This window comes from Crocuta crocuta, unplaced genomic scaffold, assembly GCF_008692635.1.
Source record: "Crocuta crocuta isolate KB4526 unplaced genomic scaffold, BGI_CrCroc_1.0 scaffold234, whole genome shotgun sequence".
NCBI classification, from domain to species: Eukaryota; Metazoa; Chordata; class Mammalia; order Carnivora; family Hyaenidae; genus Crocuta; species Crocuta crocuta.
This window is the reverse complement of record NW_027529647.1, coordinates 2094953-2113253: the sequence shown is the minus strand read 5'-3', so window position 1 is coordinate 2113253 and position 18301 is coordinate 2094953. Positions and strand designations below refer to the sequence as shown.

The window sequence follows — 18301 nt, the reverse complement described above, 5'->3', positions numbered from 1 at the left end:
CCACCACTCACCCTCTGGCACCTGCGATCCTCCACACCCACCACCGTTTTCCCCATGCGGGCGCCACAGAAACACGTCACCTTCTACCAGGACCTGGTGAGGCCCTCTGTCTTGCTTCTGCCACCTGTGCCCGGTTCCCCTCTCCCATCCTGACCCCCGCCCGACTCCCCTCGCTGCCCTCCACAGATTCTGTCAGCGGGCCAGGGCCGCTGCGTCAACCAGTGGCAGCTGAGTGGGGAGCTCAAGGCCCAGGTGCCTGGCTCCTCCCCAGGGCTGCTCAGCCTTAGTCTCAACCAGCAGCCCGCAGCACCCGAGTGCAAGGTGGGTCCTGCAGGGGGCTGTGGGGGCCCTGGGGGATGGGACACACGTGAGGACAGGCCAGTCACCCCCCTCTTGCCTCCAGGTCCTGACAGCCGCAGGTAACAGCTGCCGGGTGGATGTCTTCACCAATCTGGGCTACCGCGCCTTCTCCCTGTCTTTCTGACCTCTGGCAACACCTCCTCCGCCCCAGGGGTTTGGAGTGGTTTTTTTCCTTTTTTTTTTAACAAATAAAATTTTAGGCTATTCTTCGATGCACTTTCTTCCCAAGAACGGAGGTCAAGTCAGTGTAATGATTTTTATATATTACTCTGATCTTGATACATAAATACCACCCCCATCCCTGCCCTGGAACATGCCAGGCCCAGAGTGTTTAGAAAATATAGACCTATATATATAGATTCAAAACTCAGCTCTGCCTCCCCTGCTCCGCCACCCACCTGGGGCCCCTGGCCCCCAAAGCTGGCTCCTGCTCCCAGTGAGCGTTTGCCCAGCGTCCCTGGGTAGGGAGGGCCCCAGCACCCTCTGGAAGACAATCAGGGCCTTGTCGCTATGTTGCCCAGAAAAGGAAAGCGAGCCAGACGGCACGGGCGGCCGGCTCGGCCCGGCCTTCAGGTCCTTCGGAAGAGGCTGCTCAGGAAGCCGCCGGCGGGCCCAGGGCCCAGGCGCAGGGAGAGGCGCGGCGCGGCGCGGCGCGGGGCGGACTGGGCCGCGGCAGTCAGCTCTCTCTGGCGTTGCGAGCGCAGCTGCTGGCCGATCACCACCTGCATGTCGTCCTGCGGGCAGGGCAGCCGGGCGGGAGGGGTCAGCGTGCTGGGGCCGCCCCCGCAGGCCCCGCCCCGCCCCGCAGGCCCCGCCCCTCACCTGCCAGGCCTCCAGCTCTTGCGTCAGCGCCACCTTCTGGCGGATAGTGCGAAGCAGCTCCCGGGAGAGCGAGTCCCGCTCCAGAGAGACGCGGCTGAGCTCTCGGGACAGTTCCAGGACCCTGCAAGCAAAAGGGGCAGTGAGCAGATCCGAGGGCGCCGGGGCCTCAGCGAGCAGGGGCGGTGGGCCCGGGCTGGGGTGGTGCCGCTAACACCGAAAACAGGCAGTAGGAGGGCCCCTGGAGGGTGTGGGAATAATTCGATCACCGCGGGGGGCGGGGGGCCCGAAGGCCCAGGGTGCCCTGTAGCCTCACTGGGGCCGTGGTGGATGGCGGCGGAGGCTCACTTGCTCACGGCTTCATCCCGATCCGAGAGGGCGCCTCTAAGGGCCTCCTCGGGGTCCTCGTGTGTCCGCAGCTCCTTCTGCCTTCGCAGCTCCAGCTGAAGGGACTGTAACTCCGCCCTCTGCAGCGTGATCTGGGGCAGGGAAGGGTGGAGAGGCAGGTAGGCCCCTGGATCTCCCAGGTACCGCTCTTCAGCAGCCAAGGTTCAGTTCTCTGGGCCCTCCTCCCGTGCCTGCTCCACAAACACTCCAGGCAGCTGTGGGCTGTGCTGGAGATGAATCTTCTGAGCGCCCCCGGGCTGGTGCGGGAGGGGTGGAGCAGGGCTGGTTGGGCGGTATAAGCCTGCAGGAGGGATGCTGGGAGGTGGGAGTGAGGGGGAAATGCAGTCCAAGAAGTCTTCCCGGAGGGGCTGGCTCTTGAAGCATGAGTGCAAGTTTGTGGAGATGAAGATCAAACCAGGTAGAGGGGTATTTGCCGGTAAAGGCCCAGAGGGGTAGATGGGCAAGAGAAACTGGCATCGGGAGGGGCTTTGTATGCTCCCACCCCCACACCTTATCTATGCCCCCACCCCCACACCTCATCCTGCAGCCGGGCCACTTCGGCCTCCTTTTCCTCTAGTATCTCCCCTGGGCTCAGGGATGCTCGCTTCTTGGGAGGCTCCAGGGTCTCTTCTTGGGGCGAAGACTGGTGGCTGAGCGCCTCTCGGATCCCAGGGCCCAGGGTGTTCTGTTTGCCAAAGGAATCAGTGAGGCGTCAGACCTGGGGAGGGGGGGCAGAGTCTGCGTGCAGCGCGGGGGCTAGGAGACGGCGGGCTCACCTGCGCGTCTCTGTGGCCGTCTGCCTTCTGGTCCTGGTCGCTGTCGAGGCTACGAGCAAGCTCTGACTGCAGTGACGCTCCTGACGTGTCGGGGTCCTGCAGGCGCGACTCCTCCTCCAGCTCGGAGACTCGCCTCTGCAGCCTCCGCAGCGCGCTCAGTGCCTCCCCGGCCTCGGAGCGCGCGCGTTCCAGCTGAGGACCGACCGACAGAAGGGGGTCGCCCAGGNGGAGCGCTCCCGCCGCAGGATCCGGATCCCGCGCCCGGATCGCCAGTTCCCCTCGGCAGATACCAACTTCCTCATCTATAAAGCAGGGCGCGGACAGGCGCCCCGGCGTTAAAGTTTCTCATCACCCTCCCTCCAGCCCCACCTCGTCAGGTCACCTCGCAGAGCCCCGCCCCCTTCCCCGACCAGTCTACCTTCTAACTCCTTACTGCCGTCATCCAACAAAGTGTATTTAAGTTTGTTTGGTTTTGTTTTTAGTGTTTTATAATTTATTTCTGAGAGAGAGAGAGAGAGCAGGGGAGGGTCAGAGAGAGAGGGAGATACAGAGTCTGAAGCAGGCACCAGGCCCTGAGCTGTCAGCACAGAGTCCGACGCGGGGCTCCAATCCACCAACGGTGAGATCATGACCCGAGCCGAAGTCAGACACTTAAGTGACTGAGCCACCCAGGCGCCCCCAACAAAGTTTATTGATCTTTTTAAGCAGGTGCTGTGCTGAGCGCCTCACCGTCAGGGCAGGTCTCTCCTATAACCATCTCATCTTACAGACAAGCAAACTGAGGCTGGGCAGCCCACAATAGTAAAAAGGGATCTTGGGCTAAGAGCCTACGTTTTTTGGATCACAAAGTGTAAACTTCTAAGATCTCAAATAGGAGGCCATACTGCCTCTTTTCCATTCCTTCATCCATCTCCACTGCCCCAGACCTGAACGAACTCCCCATCATCTCTGGCCTCAGTGCCCGCCCTGGTCTCCCAGCCGCCAGGCTCCGATGCCTTCTAGAAGCATAGCAGCCTTGCTCAATACTCTTCCAAGGCTCCCGCTTGCCCGTAGTGTAATGCCCAGGCTGTCCTGGCCCAGCTTCTGGAGCTCCCAGGAAGCCCCCAGGCGGTGGCCAGTGCCCCAGCGGACGCACCCCACCCCCACCCCAGCCCCCCTGGTCACCTCCAGGCTATGCTCCCGCCTCTCACGCCGCAGTACCAGCAGCTCCTCGTGGGTGGCCTGCAGCCGGCGCTGGCCCGCGTCCGCCTCGTCCCGCAGGCCTCGGATCTGGGCCTCCAGGTCCTGTCGGCGGCTCTGCAGCATCTGGTTCTGGGGAGAGACCTCAGGGCTGGAGGGGAGGTGCGGGCCAGCCCCAGGCAGCCCCCAGCCCCAGCTGGCACTCACCTCCCCCTGCAGACTCTCCAGCCGTGTCCTCAGCTCTGCTCCCGCCAGGACCTGAGACTGGTACTGTCCCCGAAGGGCGTCCAGCTCTCTCTGAAGCTCTTGCTCGGTGTGGGAGGCCTGGGGGCAGAAGGCAGCGGAGCCCTCAGCGGGGCCCTCAGCGGGGCCAGGCCTCACCTCCAAGCTCAACGCCCCCGCGCCCATCCCGCCCTCACCCCGCCTGGGGACGTGGCCGGGGGTCCCCCCACCTGGGCCAGCTGCTGGCTCAGCCGGAGGTTCTGCTCCCCGAGTTCGCGGAGGGCCTGCGCGCGTTCGCGCCCGCTGTCCTGCTGCTCCGAGCGCTGCTCCCCAAGCTGGGCCCGCAGCGCCTCCACGTCCCCTTCCAGCTCCACCGCCCGGGCCTCCCATTCGGCCCCGCGCACTGCCAGGCCCCGGCGGAGCTCATGATTCTCCTGCTGCAGCCNGGCGAGAGGGAGAAGCAGGCAGCGTGAAAACCAGAGCCTGGGCAGGGAGGGAGGAGAGGTGGAGGGGATCTCAGGCCAGGCTGGAGGAGCTGGGCTGGGCCTGGGGTGGAGTGGGGCTCCCCGGTGCCCGCTCACCTCTGGGTGCTGTCTGCGCTTCTGGACCCGAGGTCGCAGGCGCCGTTTCTGGCGCCTGAGTCTGGCAGAATTGAAGCCCCGGCCCATGACCTCGCACACCAATGTTCCGGGGGCCGTGGAGGCTCAGCCTCTGCCCAGCCTCCGCTCAGCCCCTCTCCCCCAGCTCCCTCTAATTAACCCCGGCCGGCCCCGCCTGGGCCCCATGCCTCTGCGTGCCCTTCCCCAAACCTGTCCAACCAGCAAGGGGACGCTCTTGGCACACTGGGTGCCCAGCGTGGGGAGGCAGGTAGACGGGGCGGCCAGCCTCTGGTCCCCACTCTATAAACTCTCAAGGCAGGAAGGTGATGCTACCCGTACAGCTGCTGCAATTATTAGCGGCTCTCCTGCCTGCCAGGGCCTGTGCTAGCACGTTCCTGGCACTTTTCATTTCATCAGCTAGAGGCAGAATTGTTCATGTGCTGATTTTGTATACGAGGAACCTGGGGCTCAGAGAGATGAAATGCCTTGTCCAAGGACACACAGTAAAGTAGTGAGGCAAGGATTCCAACCCAGGCAACCAGGTCCTTAGCGAAATGCCATGGGGGCTACACAGCACCAGGATTAAGTCCCCGGCTCCAGGGCCCAGTTGTCCTGCCTGGTGCCCGGCTCTGCCGCTGCGCTGTGGTCACACAGGTCCCTTCGCCTCTCCAAGTGCCAGCCAAGCAGCCACCTGTCCAGTATTTGCTGAGCTCCTCCTGTCGTGGGGTCTGGCTATCTGCGGGCAGCAAGACCACCCAGTTCCCCGCCTCCAGCACCATAGAGTCTAGAGAGGCACAGGCAAATGGACACGCTCTTGAACTGGGTAATTTCAGAGGGACCGTGAGGACTGTAAAGAAAGAAACCCTGAAGAGAAAGAGTTGGGTGGGTGGGGGGTTCCTTGACAAGTGATGTTTGAATGGACACCCAAAGGGCAAGAGGGAAGAGGGCTGCCACCAGTGCAAAGGCCCTGAGGGCACACGCGTGGGTTACTCAAGAAACTGAGAAGGGCCCCGGGGCAGGAGGGCGGCGCGCCCAGCAAGCTGAGGCCCACATGCCTGCATATGGGGACGGGCAGGCCTGGCGGGGACTTTCAGCGTCACCGCAAGTGTGATGGGGACCTGTTGGGAGATTTTGGGTAAGGACCGAAATGATCCGATTCACAGTTTAAAGACCCTCTGGCAGGGGCGCCTGGGTGGCTTAGTGGGTTGAACGTCCGACTTTCGCTTAGGTCATGATCTCGCGGTTTGTGGGTTCGAGCCCCGCGTCGGGCTCTGTGCTGACTGCCAGCTCAGAGCCTGGAGCCTGTTTCAGAGTCTGTGACTCCCTCTCTCTCTGACCCTCCCCTGCGCACGCTGTCTCTCTCTCTCTCCTAGAAATAAATAAAACATTAAAAAAAAAAAAGATTTGAAGACCCCTCTGGCTACCCCCAGAGTGGAGTGCGGAGAATCGGCACCAGGGGGCAAGGGCGGAAGCTGGGGACGAGTGAGGGGGCGGCTGCGTGGCTGGGGCAGCTTGGAGGCTGCAGAGATGATGGGAAGTAGGTGGATTCAGAATCCAGCTGAGAGGAAGAAGTCAACGGGGCTTGCACAGGTAGGAGGAGAGAGGGCGTGAGAGGCTCAGGCCCTGGTCCTGAGACAGGAAGCGGGAGGAAGACCACGGGGGACGGAGTCACAGAGTCAAGAGTGCCAGTTATGTTGATGCTGAGTTGCCCGTTAGGTGGCCCGGGGAGGAGGGAGTGCCATAAGTGCCCCAGGCCCATCTTGGGGCAGTGGCTGGGCTACGTGGCTGCTGGAGTCAGTGGCGTCCAGGGCACGTAGTGGGCCAGGTGTGACCCCCCCCAGAACGAGAGTGCGGGGAAGGGCAGCCTGGGCAGAGGGTGGAAACTGTTCCTGCCTCACAGGATCCGCTGAGAAGGGACCAAGACAACCCACAGAAAGTGCTTCTCCCAGAGCCCGGCAGGGAGGGGCCTCACGGAAGCTGCTGGCTGGGGGGTGGGGGTGGGGGTTGCGCCCTCCTGCTGAGAAGCCAGACCCAAGACTCAGAGAGTCTTGCCCTGGGCTTGCCTGGGGTCACACAGCGAAGCAGAGGTCTGAACCCAGATCTTGACTAGTTCAGAGCCCACGGTCCTCGCCACTGGAGAGTCGCGCCANGTCTGCCCCCCGCCCACCTGCCTGTCCTCCACGGCTCACCCTTGACCCTGCCCGCTGCGGGCCCACCCCTGCCCCCTGCTGCCAGCTCACTTCCTCACGCTCTGAGTGCTGGGCGCTCAGTGTCTCCAGCTGCCGCTGTAGCTCCTCGTTGCGTTCCAGAAGCATCTTGCCGAGCTCTGCGGCCAGCAGCAAGTCCTTCTCCTTCTGCTGCAGCTGCAGGGCCAGGTCCTCGGGCTCCTCGGGCCCCGGGCCCCCTCCCAGGAACGAGTCCCGCCGTTCCAGCACGAAGGGGAAGAAGCCTTCATCGCCATTTGGGGAGGCGCCCCCTGAGAGCAGCCCCGATGGGAAGCTTGGCCCTTCCGGGGAGCTCATGGTGCCTTCAGCATCTGTGAGCACAGGTGCGTCAGCGGGGACAGGTGGGTCAGCGGGCACAGGTGGGTCAGCGGGCACAGGTGCGTCAGCAGGGACAGGTGGGTCAGTGGGCACAGGTGGGTCAGTGGGCACAGGTGCGTCAGTGGGGACAGGTGGGTCAGTGGGCACAGGTGCGTCAGCGGGGACAGGTGGGTCAGCGGGGACAGGTGGGTCAGTGGGCACAGGTGGGTCAGCGGGGACAGGTGGGTCAGCGGGCACAGGTGCGTCAGCAGGGACAGGTGCAGGACACTCCACAACGCAGCCTGATGGCGCCTGCCCCCTGCTGCTCAAGGTCTGGCCCTCTCAATCCTGCACCCAGGGCTTCCTGGGCCATGAAGGGTTAATGATCTGTGTCTTGGCCACCCAGCTCCGTTAATGTCCCCAGGGTAAACTGAGGCAGGAAGCACAAGGAAACGAGCTGCCTTTGGCTGACATCCTCTGCCCCCAGGTGTCCATGCCCCCGTGTCACCCTGAGTCACTGCCCCCCTCTTCCCAGACCTTAGCTCTTCTGTCTCCCAGCACCCCACTGGCAAGGAACCTCTTCCCAGAAACCAAGTTCTCAGTGACTCAGGACTCAAGGCCGAGTTCTGCCCCTTCCCCTCCCAAGAATACAGGGCCTTGGGACTTAAGGTCTCCTGACCACTTTGCCCCAAGAGACCCAGCCCCCTCCTCTTCTAGAAGCCCAGGTCCCCAGCCCCTAGGTATCCTGGCCTCGTTTTCCTATTTTCTCCAGATCCAGGTGCTTTGGTCCCCATGCCTGGGAACCCAGCTGCCCAGGCCCGGTGCCCCCATTCTGGAGTGCTGGCCGCAGCTTCCCAGGGCGTGGGGGTCAGGCCCAGGGCAGGGCAAGGTAACAAGTTGTGCAGGCCGACTGAGGCCCTGCTCGCCAGGTTTCTGTTTACTTCCCGGCCCGCCCCTGGGGATGGGAGCCTAGTGGCGCCCTCCGAGGGCGGCCGGGCAGGCGGTTCAGGGGCTCCGGGGAAAGGCACGCCAGGCCTCACGGGCGCCCTCTCCACCTCTAGCCTTCTGGGGGCCCCCTCCCTACACACAGACACACACACGCACACACAGACACACACACGCGCGCGCGCACACACGCGCACACAGACACACACACGCGCGCACACACACAGACACACACACGCGCACACAGACACACACATGCACACTTCTGTCCTCTCCAGGTGTCCAAGCCCGGCCCTACCCGCGGGACTCTAGTCGCGGCCTCCCAGCCCAGCGACCCCCGGGGACCAAGAGTCTCCGTGAGGAGGCCCCTGTGGGCCGACCCCGCTCTGGAGACCCGGGAGCGGCGCGCCTCCTCCCGCCTCCTCGCACGGAGCTGCTCTCTAGCNAAGGGCCCCCGCCCCCGGAGCCCCTAGGCTCTTACCCGCCGACGCCGGGCTCCCTCCTAGGTCCCCGCGGTCCCCGATCCCCTCTTCCGGAGGCGGCGCCAGGTGCCGGGCCCGCACAGGTGAGGGGGCGGTGCCGCGGGCGGGCCTGGGGCGCCCCCTGGTGGCCGGAATGGCCGGGCGGGGCTGAAGGAGAGTCACCCCCACCCAGGTCTGAGGCACCGACTCATCTTGGCAGAAACGACAGGCCCCATTAATGGAGCACCTGCTGTATGCAGATGCCAGGCTGAGCACGGACGTCAGCTCCTTTCCCCTCACAACCGCCCTGCGGGACAGGGCATTACCAAGACTGGTAACAAGGACAAATCTAACATAGAGAACGCTCTGCTAAGTAAGCTCCTTTATAGGCACAACTTGTTTACTTTTATGACTCCCTGATGAGACACGAACTACTATTAGCCTCCTTTTACAGATGAGGAAACTGAGGCTGAGGGAGGCTCTAGCTCGCATGGGTTCACACCGACGGAGCTTGAGTGCGAGCCACGGAAGTGTGACTTGAGGGTGTGAGCTCCTGCCCTGCCTCTGGCGCTGAGACCTTCCCCGTGTGGCTGGAACTCGGGGCTCTCCTTCTCGAGGTTGCACAAGGCCAGACCCCCCGCGCCAGGCCGGGGCCAGAGGCTCGGTATGGAGACCAGGAGGATCCAGGGCCGGCCCCGCCCAAGCGCAGCCTGAGAATGTGGGCGATGCCCCCTCAGGCGCCCAGGAGGCTCCTGGCCTGGTGAGCAGGCCCCCCCCGGGGGGACGGAAGAGCGCTGTGCCCGGAGCTACTCAACAGTAGGCTTTCTGGGGGAATGGAAAGCCCCAGACTGTTGCACTTGGCAATTTCTGAGGGAGAAGTGCTCCCTCCGTGACTGATTCCAAGCTACTGACATGACATTCTTGAATGTGAAGTGGGGCAGAGATGTGCATTATTGGCGTTTATCAGCTGGGCCGAGCCAGGTCCCACACACTCTGGCTGGCGGTCAGGACTCCTGTGTCTTGGGGACTGGATCCTAGAGAAATAAGAGGAAGGTGACTTGTGGGAAGACGGGGGCAAGGACTCGTGGGAAGGGTGGTCCAGGGGCTGGGGCTCCTGAGTCCCGGGAGGGCTGGGACAAGGTTTCCAGCCAACACAGAGTAGGGGAGCCAACTTCCTTTGCGAAGAGGTCTGAGGGCTGCATAGCCTTGTAAGGCCACCATGTTTCCCCACGGCACCTGTGGTGACAGCCCGGTGGACCTCAGAGATGCCTCCGTCTCCCCTTGGTGCCACCAACTGACCCCCTCCAAATGGCACGGTCACACTGAGCACGAGCCACACCCATATGTAGCACACCTTCTCTGGGGCGCCCTCTGCCGCGTGGGAGGGGTGGGCTCACCTGGTGATGAAGTGGTCAAGGCCTTGCTCCCAGGAGGTTCACAGGCCACCCAGGAGCTGGGAGGAGGATAGACCTGGACCCCAGAAACGCACCAGGAAAGCAATACAGCAAAGGAGCTTGGCTCACGGGCCCCGGCATCACAGGGCTTCAGGCCAAATCCCAGATTGGCCACAAAGTAGCTGTGCACACCTGTGTCATCTTGCCCATTAACCTCTGCAGCCCTCGCTTTTCCCATCTGTAAAATGGGGATGATAACAGTTCCTAGCTTATAGAGAGGCTTAAATAAAGGTCAAGTGCCAGCACTTAGCCCTGCTAGTGGCCCTCTGCATGGCCATAGCCGGGCACGGAAGTGACTTGCCACATGCGTTCCAGTACTTCCTCCTCACAGCCACCCCGTGGCGCCGTATCATTCACAGACCAGAAGCCAGCTCAGGGAGGCCCCTCGTCCCAGCGTGCCTGGCTCCCAGTCCCAGCCCCCCTCACTCTATGGACGTCTGAATCGGTCCCCTGCCTCCTCTGGACCCAGGAACTCCGGCCTCCAGCTGTCCTGATGGACCCGAGCGCTGACATCACAGCCCCTTCTGGCCCCCAGCTCCCCTCCCCTAGCCTCCATGCTGTTTCGAGCAGGAAAATGGGTAGGAGGGACAGAGGGGTCCCAGGGAAACCCTAGCCAGCGGGGGACCTATCCAGTTAAGGGAGGAGAAGACAATTCGGCCCTCAAACAAGCCAGTTTCCTGGAACCTCCAGGCCCACTCTCACCCTAGAACTTTCTCCCCCACCTTCCCAGTAGCAGGTGGGCCCTGCAGTGCCAAGTCTTGGCTCCAGGGTCCCCTCCCTGTGAGTTTCGCAGAACTCACGGAGCTGTGGGCCGTCCACGCTGGTGTCCAGAGGCCCGAAGAACACCCCCCGCCACAGGGGTAACCCTGTGGGAATGGCGCCGGCCCAGACCAAGCCGCCCCCAGGCTTTTACGACATATACAAAGTCTACAAACAATAAGTAGTATTGTTCGGGGCACTTTAAACCTCTCTATAAAATATTGCACACTCAACGCATTCTTCTGCAGTTTGCTTTTTCCATTTAACCCCAAAGTTTCCAAGTTTCTTCCCATCTTAAAAAACCAAAAAACAAAACCAAAAAGCCAAAAAAAATTCAGCTTCCTTGAAGGAGGTATTTGTTTCCTAAAGCTGCTGTAACAAATTACTGACTACCAACTGGGTGGTTTAAACAACGAAATTTATTGTCTCATCGCTCTGGGGGCCAGAAATCCAAAGTCAAAGTGGGGAAAGCGATGGTTCCTTGCGGAGGCTCTGAGGACGATATGTTTTCCAGGCCTGCCTCCTAGCTCCTGCTGGCCGCCAAAGCTCCTTGCAGCTCCCAGGCTTGGATGGCTCAGTGTCCCCCTGCCTCTTCGCATGGCCTCCCCTGCGGGGTCTTCTCTGTGTCCCCAGGTCTCTCTCTGTTCTCTTATAAGGACACCACTCAGGGAAGTGAAGCCCACTTACAACTGGGAAAACTATTTGCAAAAAGTAGCACTTCCCCGGGCGGACCTCTGTTGTTTGGAGAAACAACACAGCCCTCTAAGAGGAATGATTTTTACACAATAAAATTCACCCAGTTTAAGTGTTTCATTTGATGAGCTTAAATTTTTTTTCTTGGTGTTTATTTATTTTGACAGAGAGAGTGAGCAAGCATGAGTGAGGGAGGGGCAGAGAGTGAGTAGAGACAGGGTCCCTAGGGGCTCCACGCTGACGGCAGAGAGCCCAATGCGGGGCTCGAACTCACAAACCAGGAGATCATGACCTGACCTGCAATCAGATGCTTAACCGACCTTACCACCCGGGCGTCCCTCATTTGGTGAGTTTTTAACAAAAGCATGTGGTTGCGTAACTTCTCCCACAGTCATGGGACAGAGCACTTTGGCGCCCCCAAGGTGCCCCAAGCCCCTTTGCAGTCTCTCTCCCACCTCCAGCCCCTGGCGATCACTGATGGGCTTTGTGTCACTATCATTTTGTCTTTTCCAGAACGCTTCCTCCATGGAATCATGTGTAGCACACGCTCTCTTGGGCCTGGCTTCCTTGACTTCACATAATGCTTCTGAGACTCATCCAGGCTGTAGGTATCCGTAGAATCAATGGAAAATTTTCAAACCTAAGCCGAGTTGCAGGGATAATATAATAAATACCTTTCATGCAGGTTCACAATTGTGAACCTTTGCCACGCATGCCTCCTCTCTCTTACACTATGCTTGCCCGCACACATCTTGCTAAACCATTGACTACCTCAGCCCGAATATACTGAGGGTGCAGACACTCTCCTCTGTAATCACAGACCTGTGACAAACTGAACAGTGATAAAATGCACAAAATAATCTTACCCAGTACACAGCTCCTGTTCGAATGTTCCAGTAATGCCCTGGTTAGATGATTTTTTCTTTCATCCAGGATGAAATCAAGGATGCCTATTGCATTTAGCTGTCTTTCTCAAGTCTCCTTTAATGTAAAGTAGCCCACTTGTTGGGGTGCCTGCCTGGCTCAGTCGGTGGAGGCTGTGACTCTTGATCTTGGGGTGGTGGGCTCGAGCCCCACGTTGGATGTAGGCCTATTTAAAAAAAAAAAGTAGGGGCTCCCAGGTGGCTCTGTCAATTAAGCATCCAGCTTTGGCTCTGGTCATGATCTCACGGTTTGTGGGTTTGAGCCCCGTGTCGGGCTCTGTGTTGACAGCTCAGAGCCTGGAGCCTGCTTCAGATTCTGTGTGTGTGTCTCTCTCTCTCTGCCCCTCCCCTGCTCACACTCTGTCTCTTTCTCAAAAATAACATACATTAAAATTTTTTTAAAATTTTTTAATGTTTTATTTATTTCTGAGAGAGAGAGAGAGAGACAGCGTGAGCAGGGGAGGGTCAGAGAGAGAGGAAGGCACATAGTCTGAAGCAGGGTCCAGGCTCTGAGCTAGCTGCCAGCACAGAGCCCGACGTGGGGCTCAAACCCATGAACTATGAGATCATGACCTGAGCTGAAGTCGGACGCTTAACTGACTGAGCCACTCAGGTGCCCCTAAAAAAATTTTTTTAAGTAAAATAGTCTGCTTATCTTCTTATGTGTCTCTCAGGACATCGATTTTTTGGTTTGATTTTTGTTTTTTTCTTCAGGACTCCATGGGGTGCGTGGTTGGCTCAGTCGGTGAAGCATGTGATTCTTGATCTCAGGGTTATAAGTTCAAGCCCCAGACTGGGTGTCGAGATTACTTAAAAATAAAATCATTAGGAAAAAAAAAAAAGACTCCAGGAAGGGGGGTCTGGCTAGCCTAGTCAGTAGAGTACCTGACTCTTCCCCCCCCACCCCCCGCCAATTTTAAGCTCTAGTTAGTTAACTTATAGTGTAATTGGTTTCTGGAGTAGAATTTAGCGATTCGTCACTTACACATAACACCCAGTGCTCACCATGACAAGTGCCCTCCTTAAATGCCCCTCACTCATTTAGCCCCTCCCCCTGGGCATCCAGTTTTTGTTCTTGGGATTGTGAGTTTGAGCCCCGTGATGAGAGTGGAGATTAGTTACAAATTTAAAAAAAATCTTAAGAAAACCCACAAAACTCCAGGCAGCTGTTTTCCAGAATGTTTCTGAGATTTATCCCCATGATGTGTTTGGATTTAGTTTGTTAACAGCTGTATGGTATTTCATCCAATGTTTATGCCCCGATTTATTTCTCTCCTATCAATGAAGAACTTCGTCTCTTGGTGCTTTTCCAGTGTTATAAACAACATGCTAATGCACATCCTTGTACACAGACCTTCGCGGACACGTGGGTGGGAATCTCATGCTGGGATCCATCCAGAAGTGGAATCAGTGTGTGTGTGGGGGGGAGGGTTGTTGCAGCTTTCTTCTGTATAATGATCATCCCACAACTTAGAAGGCTTGAAACAATTGTTTTCTGTTCCCTATTCCTTTTTTTTTTTTTAATATTTTTATTTTTATTTCTAGGAGAGAGAGAGACAGCATGAGCAGGGGAGGGTCAGAGAGAGAGGGAGATACAGACTCTGAAACAGGCTCCAGGCTCTGAGCTGGCAGTCAGCACAGAGCCTGATGTGGGGCTCGAACCCACAAATCGCGAGATCATGACCTGAGCCAAAGTCGGACGCTTAACCAACTGAGCCACCCAGGCGCCCCTCTGTTCCCTATTCTTAACAGTGGGCTAGGTTCTGCCGCTGAGCAGCAAGTTCACGCAGTCGCAGATACACAGTGGCCGGGACTGGGTCATCAGAAGTCTTCGCTCCTGAATCTGGCGCCAGGGCTGAATGGCTGGATCATGGGACCAGCCAGGGTGGGACAGCATTCTGTCACCCGTGGCCCTCTGCCTGTGACCTGCATGCTTGTCCTGACAGTGTGGCTGTCCCAGATGGCCACACGGAGCTGACTTCCCCCCACGCAAGGTTCCAGGAGGCCTGGGCACAGGCTGCAAGTCTTCTTAAGACTCAGCCTTGAAGGTTGAGAACCTCAGGTGGATGACCATTGCCTCTGTGGCAGTCTATTGATCAAGTGAGTCACTGGGCCCAACCCAGTCTCCAGGAGAGAGGATTTGAATCCACCTCTCAACGGGAGGAGTAGCAAAGAATTTGCAGCCATCTTTTATCTACACAAAGGGTATGCTCTTTGGCCTTATTAAATATTGCCAAACTAGTTTGCAAAGTGTAGGTATTAATTTACACTCCATAGTAAAGAGCCTGACTCCAATTTGATGTTTGATGGTTGACAGCCTTAAAGCCTCATACCTTCCTCTTCCCCTTGGGCTCCACCTCTGGGCAAGCTGATAGTAAGGCTCTCTCTCTCTCTCTCTCTCTGGCCCTGGAGGGATATTTAAATCAGGAAGCCCGTGGCCAGGGTGGAGGGGCCCTAGGCTCAGCCTCTTGCGCTCACCACATTGAAAGTCCCTCCTTGCTCTCTCAAGCCCTTTCAGACCAGCTTGGGACCTGGCCCTGTCCCCCTTAGGAAACCTCATTATGTGAGTAATCAATCTTGTCACCTTCTCTTGTGTGACCTTATCAGTCTTCACATCTGAACCAAGTTTTTTTTTTTTTAATTTTAGTGTTTATATATCAGAGAGACAGAGAGAGAGAACATGAAGGGGGCAGAGGCAGAGAGAGAGGGAGACATAGAATCTGAAGCAGCCTCCAGGCTGCACGCTGTCAGCCCAGAGACCAACGTGGGGCTTGAACCTATAGATTTCGAGATCATGACCTGAGCTGAAGTCAGACACTTAACTGACTGAGCCACCAGGTGCCCCACACCTGAACCTGAATCTTTATGTGAAGATTTGATCCCATAATGAATTTCACCTGCCTCACACCTGGCTACAACTTGGCATTGTCAGACTTTTAAATTTCTGCCAGTCCAACGGCAAATATGGCATGAAATATATATACCCCTAGTTGCTGTAACAAAGCTCCTAAAACCTTTTTTTATTTTATTTACATTGTTAAATGTTTATTTACTTTTGAGAGAGAGGGACAGAGAGAGAAAGAGCAGAGGAAGGGCAGAAAGAGAGACACAGACTCTGAAGCAGGTTCCAGGCTCTGAGCTGTCAGCACGGAGCCCGATGAACACGGAAGATCTTGACCTGAGTTGGATGCTTAACCAACTGAGCCTCCCAGGCGCCCTCTAAAACCATTGTAAAGAAAGGCTCTAGGGACTTGAGGTTTTCATTACAGCTGGTGTCGGTGAAGTGGGATTTGCTAAAACAGCCCTGACTCACAGAAACAGAAACGTGGTCCATGGGGGAGAAGAAGGGGGGAAATGGTGAGGGAGAGGGAGAGAGGCAAACCATGAGAGACTCTTGAATGCTGAGAACAAACTGAGGAGTGATGGGTGCAGGAGTGGGGGGGTGATGGGCATGGAGGAGGGCACTTGTGGGGATGAGCACTGGGTGTTATATGGAAACCAACTTGACAATAAATGGAAACGTGGTTTGGGAAGAGAAAGAGAGAAAGGGTGGGGGGAAGAGAAGCCTCTGAATCCCAGCGTCTGGGTGCTCCCTCGCAGTGTAGAGCCGGGGTCGGCCCACAGTTACTGGAGGTAAGTTACCGATGGAATCTGGAGACTCCCCAAGAGCTGCTTGACTGGCTGCAGAAGGAAATGCAAACCACTAAGAAAAAGGCAAAATAGTCAATCCCTTGATTATCTGTAACAGTTAAATTGCAGGGGGCGCCTGGGAGGCTCAAGTCAGTTGAGCGTCTGAGTCTTGATTTCCGCTCAGGTCATGAGCTCAGGGTCGTGGAATCGAGCCCTGTGTGGGGCTCTGTGCTGGGCGAGGAAGCCTGCTTGAGATTGTCTCTCTCTCTGTCCTTCTGCCCCATCTCTCTCTTTCTCAAAAATAAAGTTAAAAACTTTGAGAAAATAGCTAAAATGCAGTTAAAAGGTCTGGGTCAGACCTAGCTGCCAGACCAAGCTTGGATCTGGGTGAGTCTAAGCTCTGGCCACTAGCATAAAGGCCCCTCCCCAAGGGAGAAGTTATACGGGCGACAAAAGAAGGTACCCCTTAGACCTCTGCTCACCAAGGAGGTCATCAGCATTGGAGACAGGATACCAAGAAGCCACTGGAATCCGGGACCACAGTGCAAAGGCGTTGTTTCATTTTGTAGATCTCTATCATCGGCTTCCTGGAGAGCCTCAGCGACACGGATTTTGAGAGTGATTGATGTGGGGGCTGTGGCTGTGGCCAGGGGTGCCGCGCAGCACGTTTGGGTTGAGTCAGGACCCACGGCTCCCTATTCGACACCCACAGACGGTCGCACGTGATCCCTCAGGAGTAGCACGCGGAGGTTACCCCTGCGGAAGCAGCGGCCTGGCACATGGGGTGAAATCCCCGGGGGGGGGGTGGGAGAAAGCCCCTGTAGGGTCCATTTACCCCCGGGAGGAGGGCTGTCTCTTTGTCCTATAAATGCCAGGTGGAGCGCCCCAGGTGAGACAGCTTGGGTATAAGCCGCGTGGGACCCGCTTCAAGATGCCTGGGTGTTCCGCGCCCGGGTCACAGTAAATGCTGTGGTTAAAGGTTGCCCTTTTGCTTGGGGATCCCCACAGAACCTTCTGCCGCAAAGCCGAAGGGCAGTTTGGGAAGTCTTCCTGCATTTGATGTCTCTGCTTCCTCTCCTGGGTCTTAGTAAGAACAAAAATGTGGGGCATTCGGCTGCCTCGGTCCGTAGAGCATGAGACTCTTGATCTCGGGGTTGTGAGTTCCAGCCCTGTGTCGGACATAGACATTATATGAAATTAAAAAAAAATTTTTTTTTTCTTAATATTAGGTTAATTTAATGAGAAAATGAGGAAAACCAGAGGGGAGAATTGAGAGGCTGACAGGGTGGAAAATGTAAACAGTTATTAAGGAATAAGATGAATAGGGACACCCGGGGGGCTCAGTCGGTTAAGCCTTGACTTCAGCTCAGGATATGATCTCACAGTTGGTGAGTTTGAGCCCCACCTCGGACTCTGTGCTGACAGCTCAGAGCCCAGAGCCTGCTTCGGATTCTGTGTCTCCCTCTCTCTCTCTCTCTCTCTGCCCCTCCCCTACTCCCGCTCCATGTCTCTCTCTCTCAAAAATAAATATTTAAAAAAAATTAAAAGAAACATAAAGCATATGATTTGGTGTGCTTTGCTCCTAAAATCATGGTACCCATCGCCTCCGTGCCCCCTAGCCCTGCCCAGGCAACTTCTGATGATCAGTAGAGATTAGATCGCACTTACAATACCAGCGGAACCGGAGAGTCCGATCTGTTCTGGGGCCTGGCTTTTTGTGTGTGTTTTTCGCACAGATCTTCTTCCTGGGTTAGGATACACACACATCTCGCCCCTCTTCGGTGGTATTAACTACAACCCCATTGCTGCACAACCCTCAACACCATCACCCCCAGAACCTCTCCATCTTGGCAAACCGAGCCTCTGACTCCATTAAACAGTGACTCCCCACTTCCTGTCCCTTGGCCCCTGGCATCCACCATCTGCTGTCTCTCTCTGTGGTTTTGATGACACTTGAGCACCTCACAGAAGTAGAATCTGATAGTGTTTCTCTGCCATCAGGTCGTTTTTGGGTACAGTTTCTGTTGATTTATATATTTTTTACTTTGGGTGGGGCATACTTTCCTTTGCCTTGTATGTGTCTTATGATTTTTTTTTTTTTAAGTGACCTCTGTGGGGCGCCTGGGGTGGCTCAGTCAGTTAAGCATCCGACTCTGGCTCAGGTCATGATTTCATGGTTCGTGGGTTTGAGCCCTGCATTGGGCTCTGTGCTGACAGCCAGCTCAGAGCCTGGAGCCTGTTTCAGATTCTGTATGTCCCTCTCTCTCTGACCCTCCCTTGCTCACACTGTCTCTCTCTCTCTCAGAAATAAAGTAAAAAAAAAAAAAAATTTTTTTTTAAAGTAATCTGTGTGTCCAGCGCCCAGCATGGGGCTAGAGCTCACGACCCTGAGATCAGGGGCGCCATGCTCTACCAACTGAGCCAGACAGCCTTGTGCTCTTTTGGTGGAACACTAGACATTTGAGTGTAATAATGTCAGCTCTGGGCACCAGATTCTCCTTTCCCCCTTGTTTTGTGTTTGTTGATTGTTGTTGATTTGGGGAATGTTGTGGGTGGTCTCTGCGGGTCTCTG

The 18301-nt window shown here is 57.0% G+C and overlaps 3 protein-coding genes across 3 annotated transcripts in view; 2 read left to right on the top strand and 1 right to left on the bottom strand.

Annotated features, from left to right (window-relative positions):
* The window catches only part of THOC6 (THO complex subunit 6), a 3338-nt gene extending 2771 nt beyond the window's left edge, over positions 1–567 (top strand). The window contains exons 11-13 of the mRNA XM_077762607.1: positions 1–96; positions 187–321; positions 404–567. The exon at positions 1–96 is cut by the window's left edge and continues 13 nt beyond it. Coding sequence (XP_077618733.1) covers positions 1–96; positions 187–321; positions 404–484 — 312 coding nt within the window. The 3' untranslated portion in view covers positions 485–567. The remainder of the gene's footprint in view (positions 97–186; positions 322–403) is intronic.
* Positions 568–660: 93 nt separating this feature from the next.
* BICDL2 (BICD family like cargo adaptor 2) lies at positions 661–8357 on the bottom strand. Its single transcript, XM_077762605.1, has 10 exons — positions 8291–8357; positions 6583–6878; positions 3974–4189; positions 3729–3845; positions 3507–3653; positions 2343–2534; positions 2102–2251; positions 1528–1658; positions 1183–1303; positions 661–1094 (listed from the first exon to the last, which is right to left on the bottom strand). The coding sequence occupies exons 2-10, from the start codon at positions 6862–6864 to the stop codon at positions 930–932; spliced, it is 1521 nt and encodes a 506-aa protein (XP_077618731.1). The 5' UTR covers positions 6865–6878; positions 8291–8357; the 3' UTR covers positions 661–929.
* MMP25 (matrix metallopeptidase 25) overlaps positions 7657–18301 on the top strand; it is a 26288-nt gene continuing 15643 nt past the window's right edge. Inside the window, exons 1-2 of the mRNA XM_077762761.1 lie at positions 7657–7753; positions 8088–8374. Coding sequence (XP_077618887.1) covers positions 7657–7753; positions 8088–8374 — 384 coding nt within the window. The remainder of the gene's footprint in view (positions 7754–8087; positions 8375–18301) is intronic.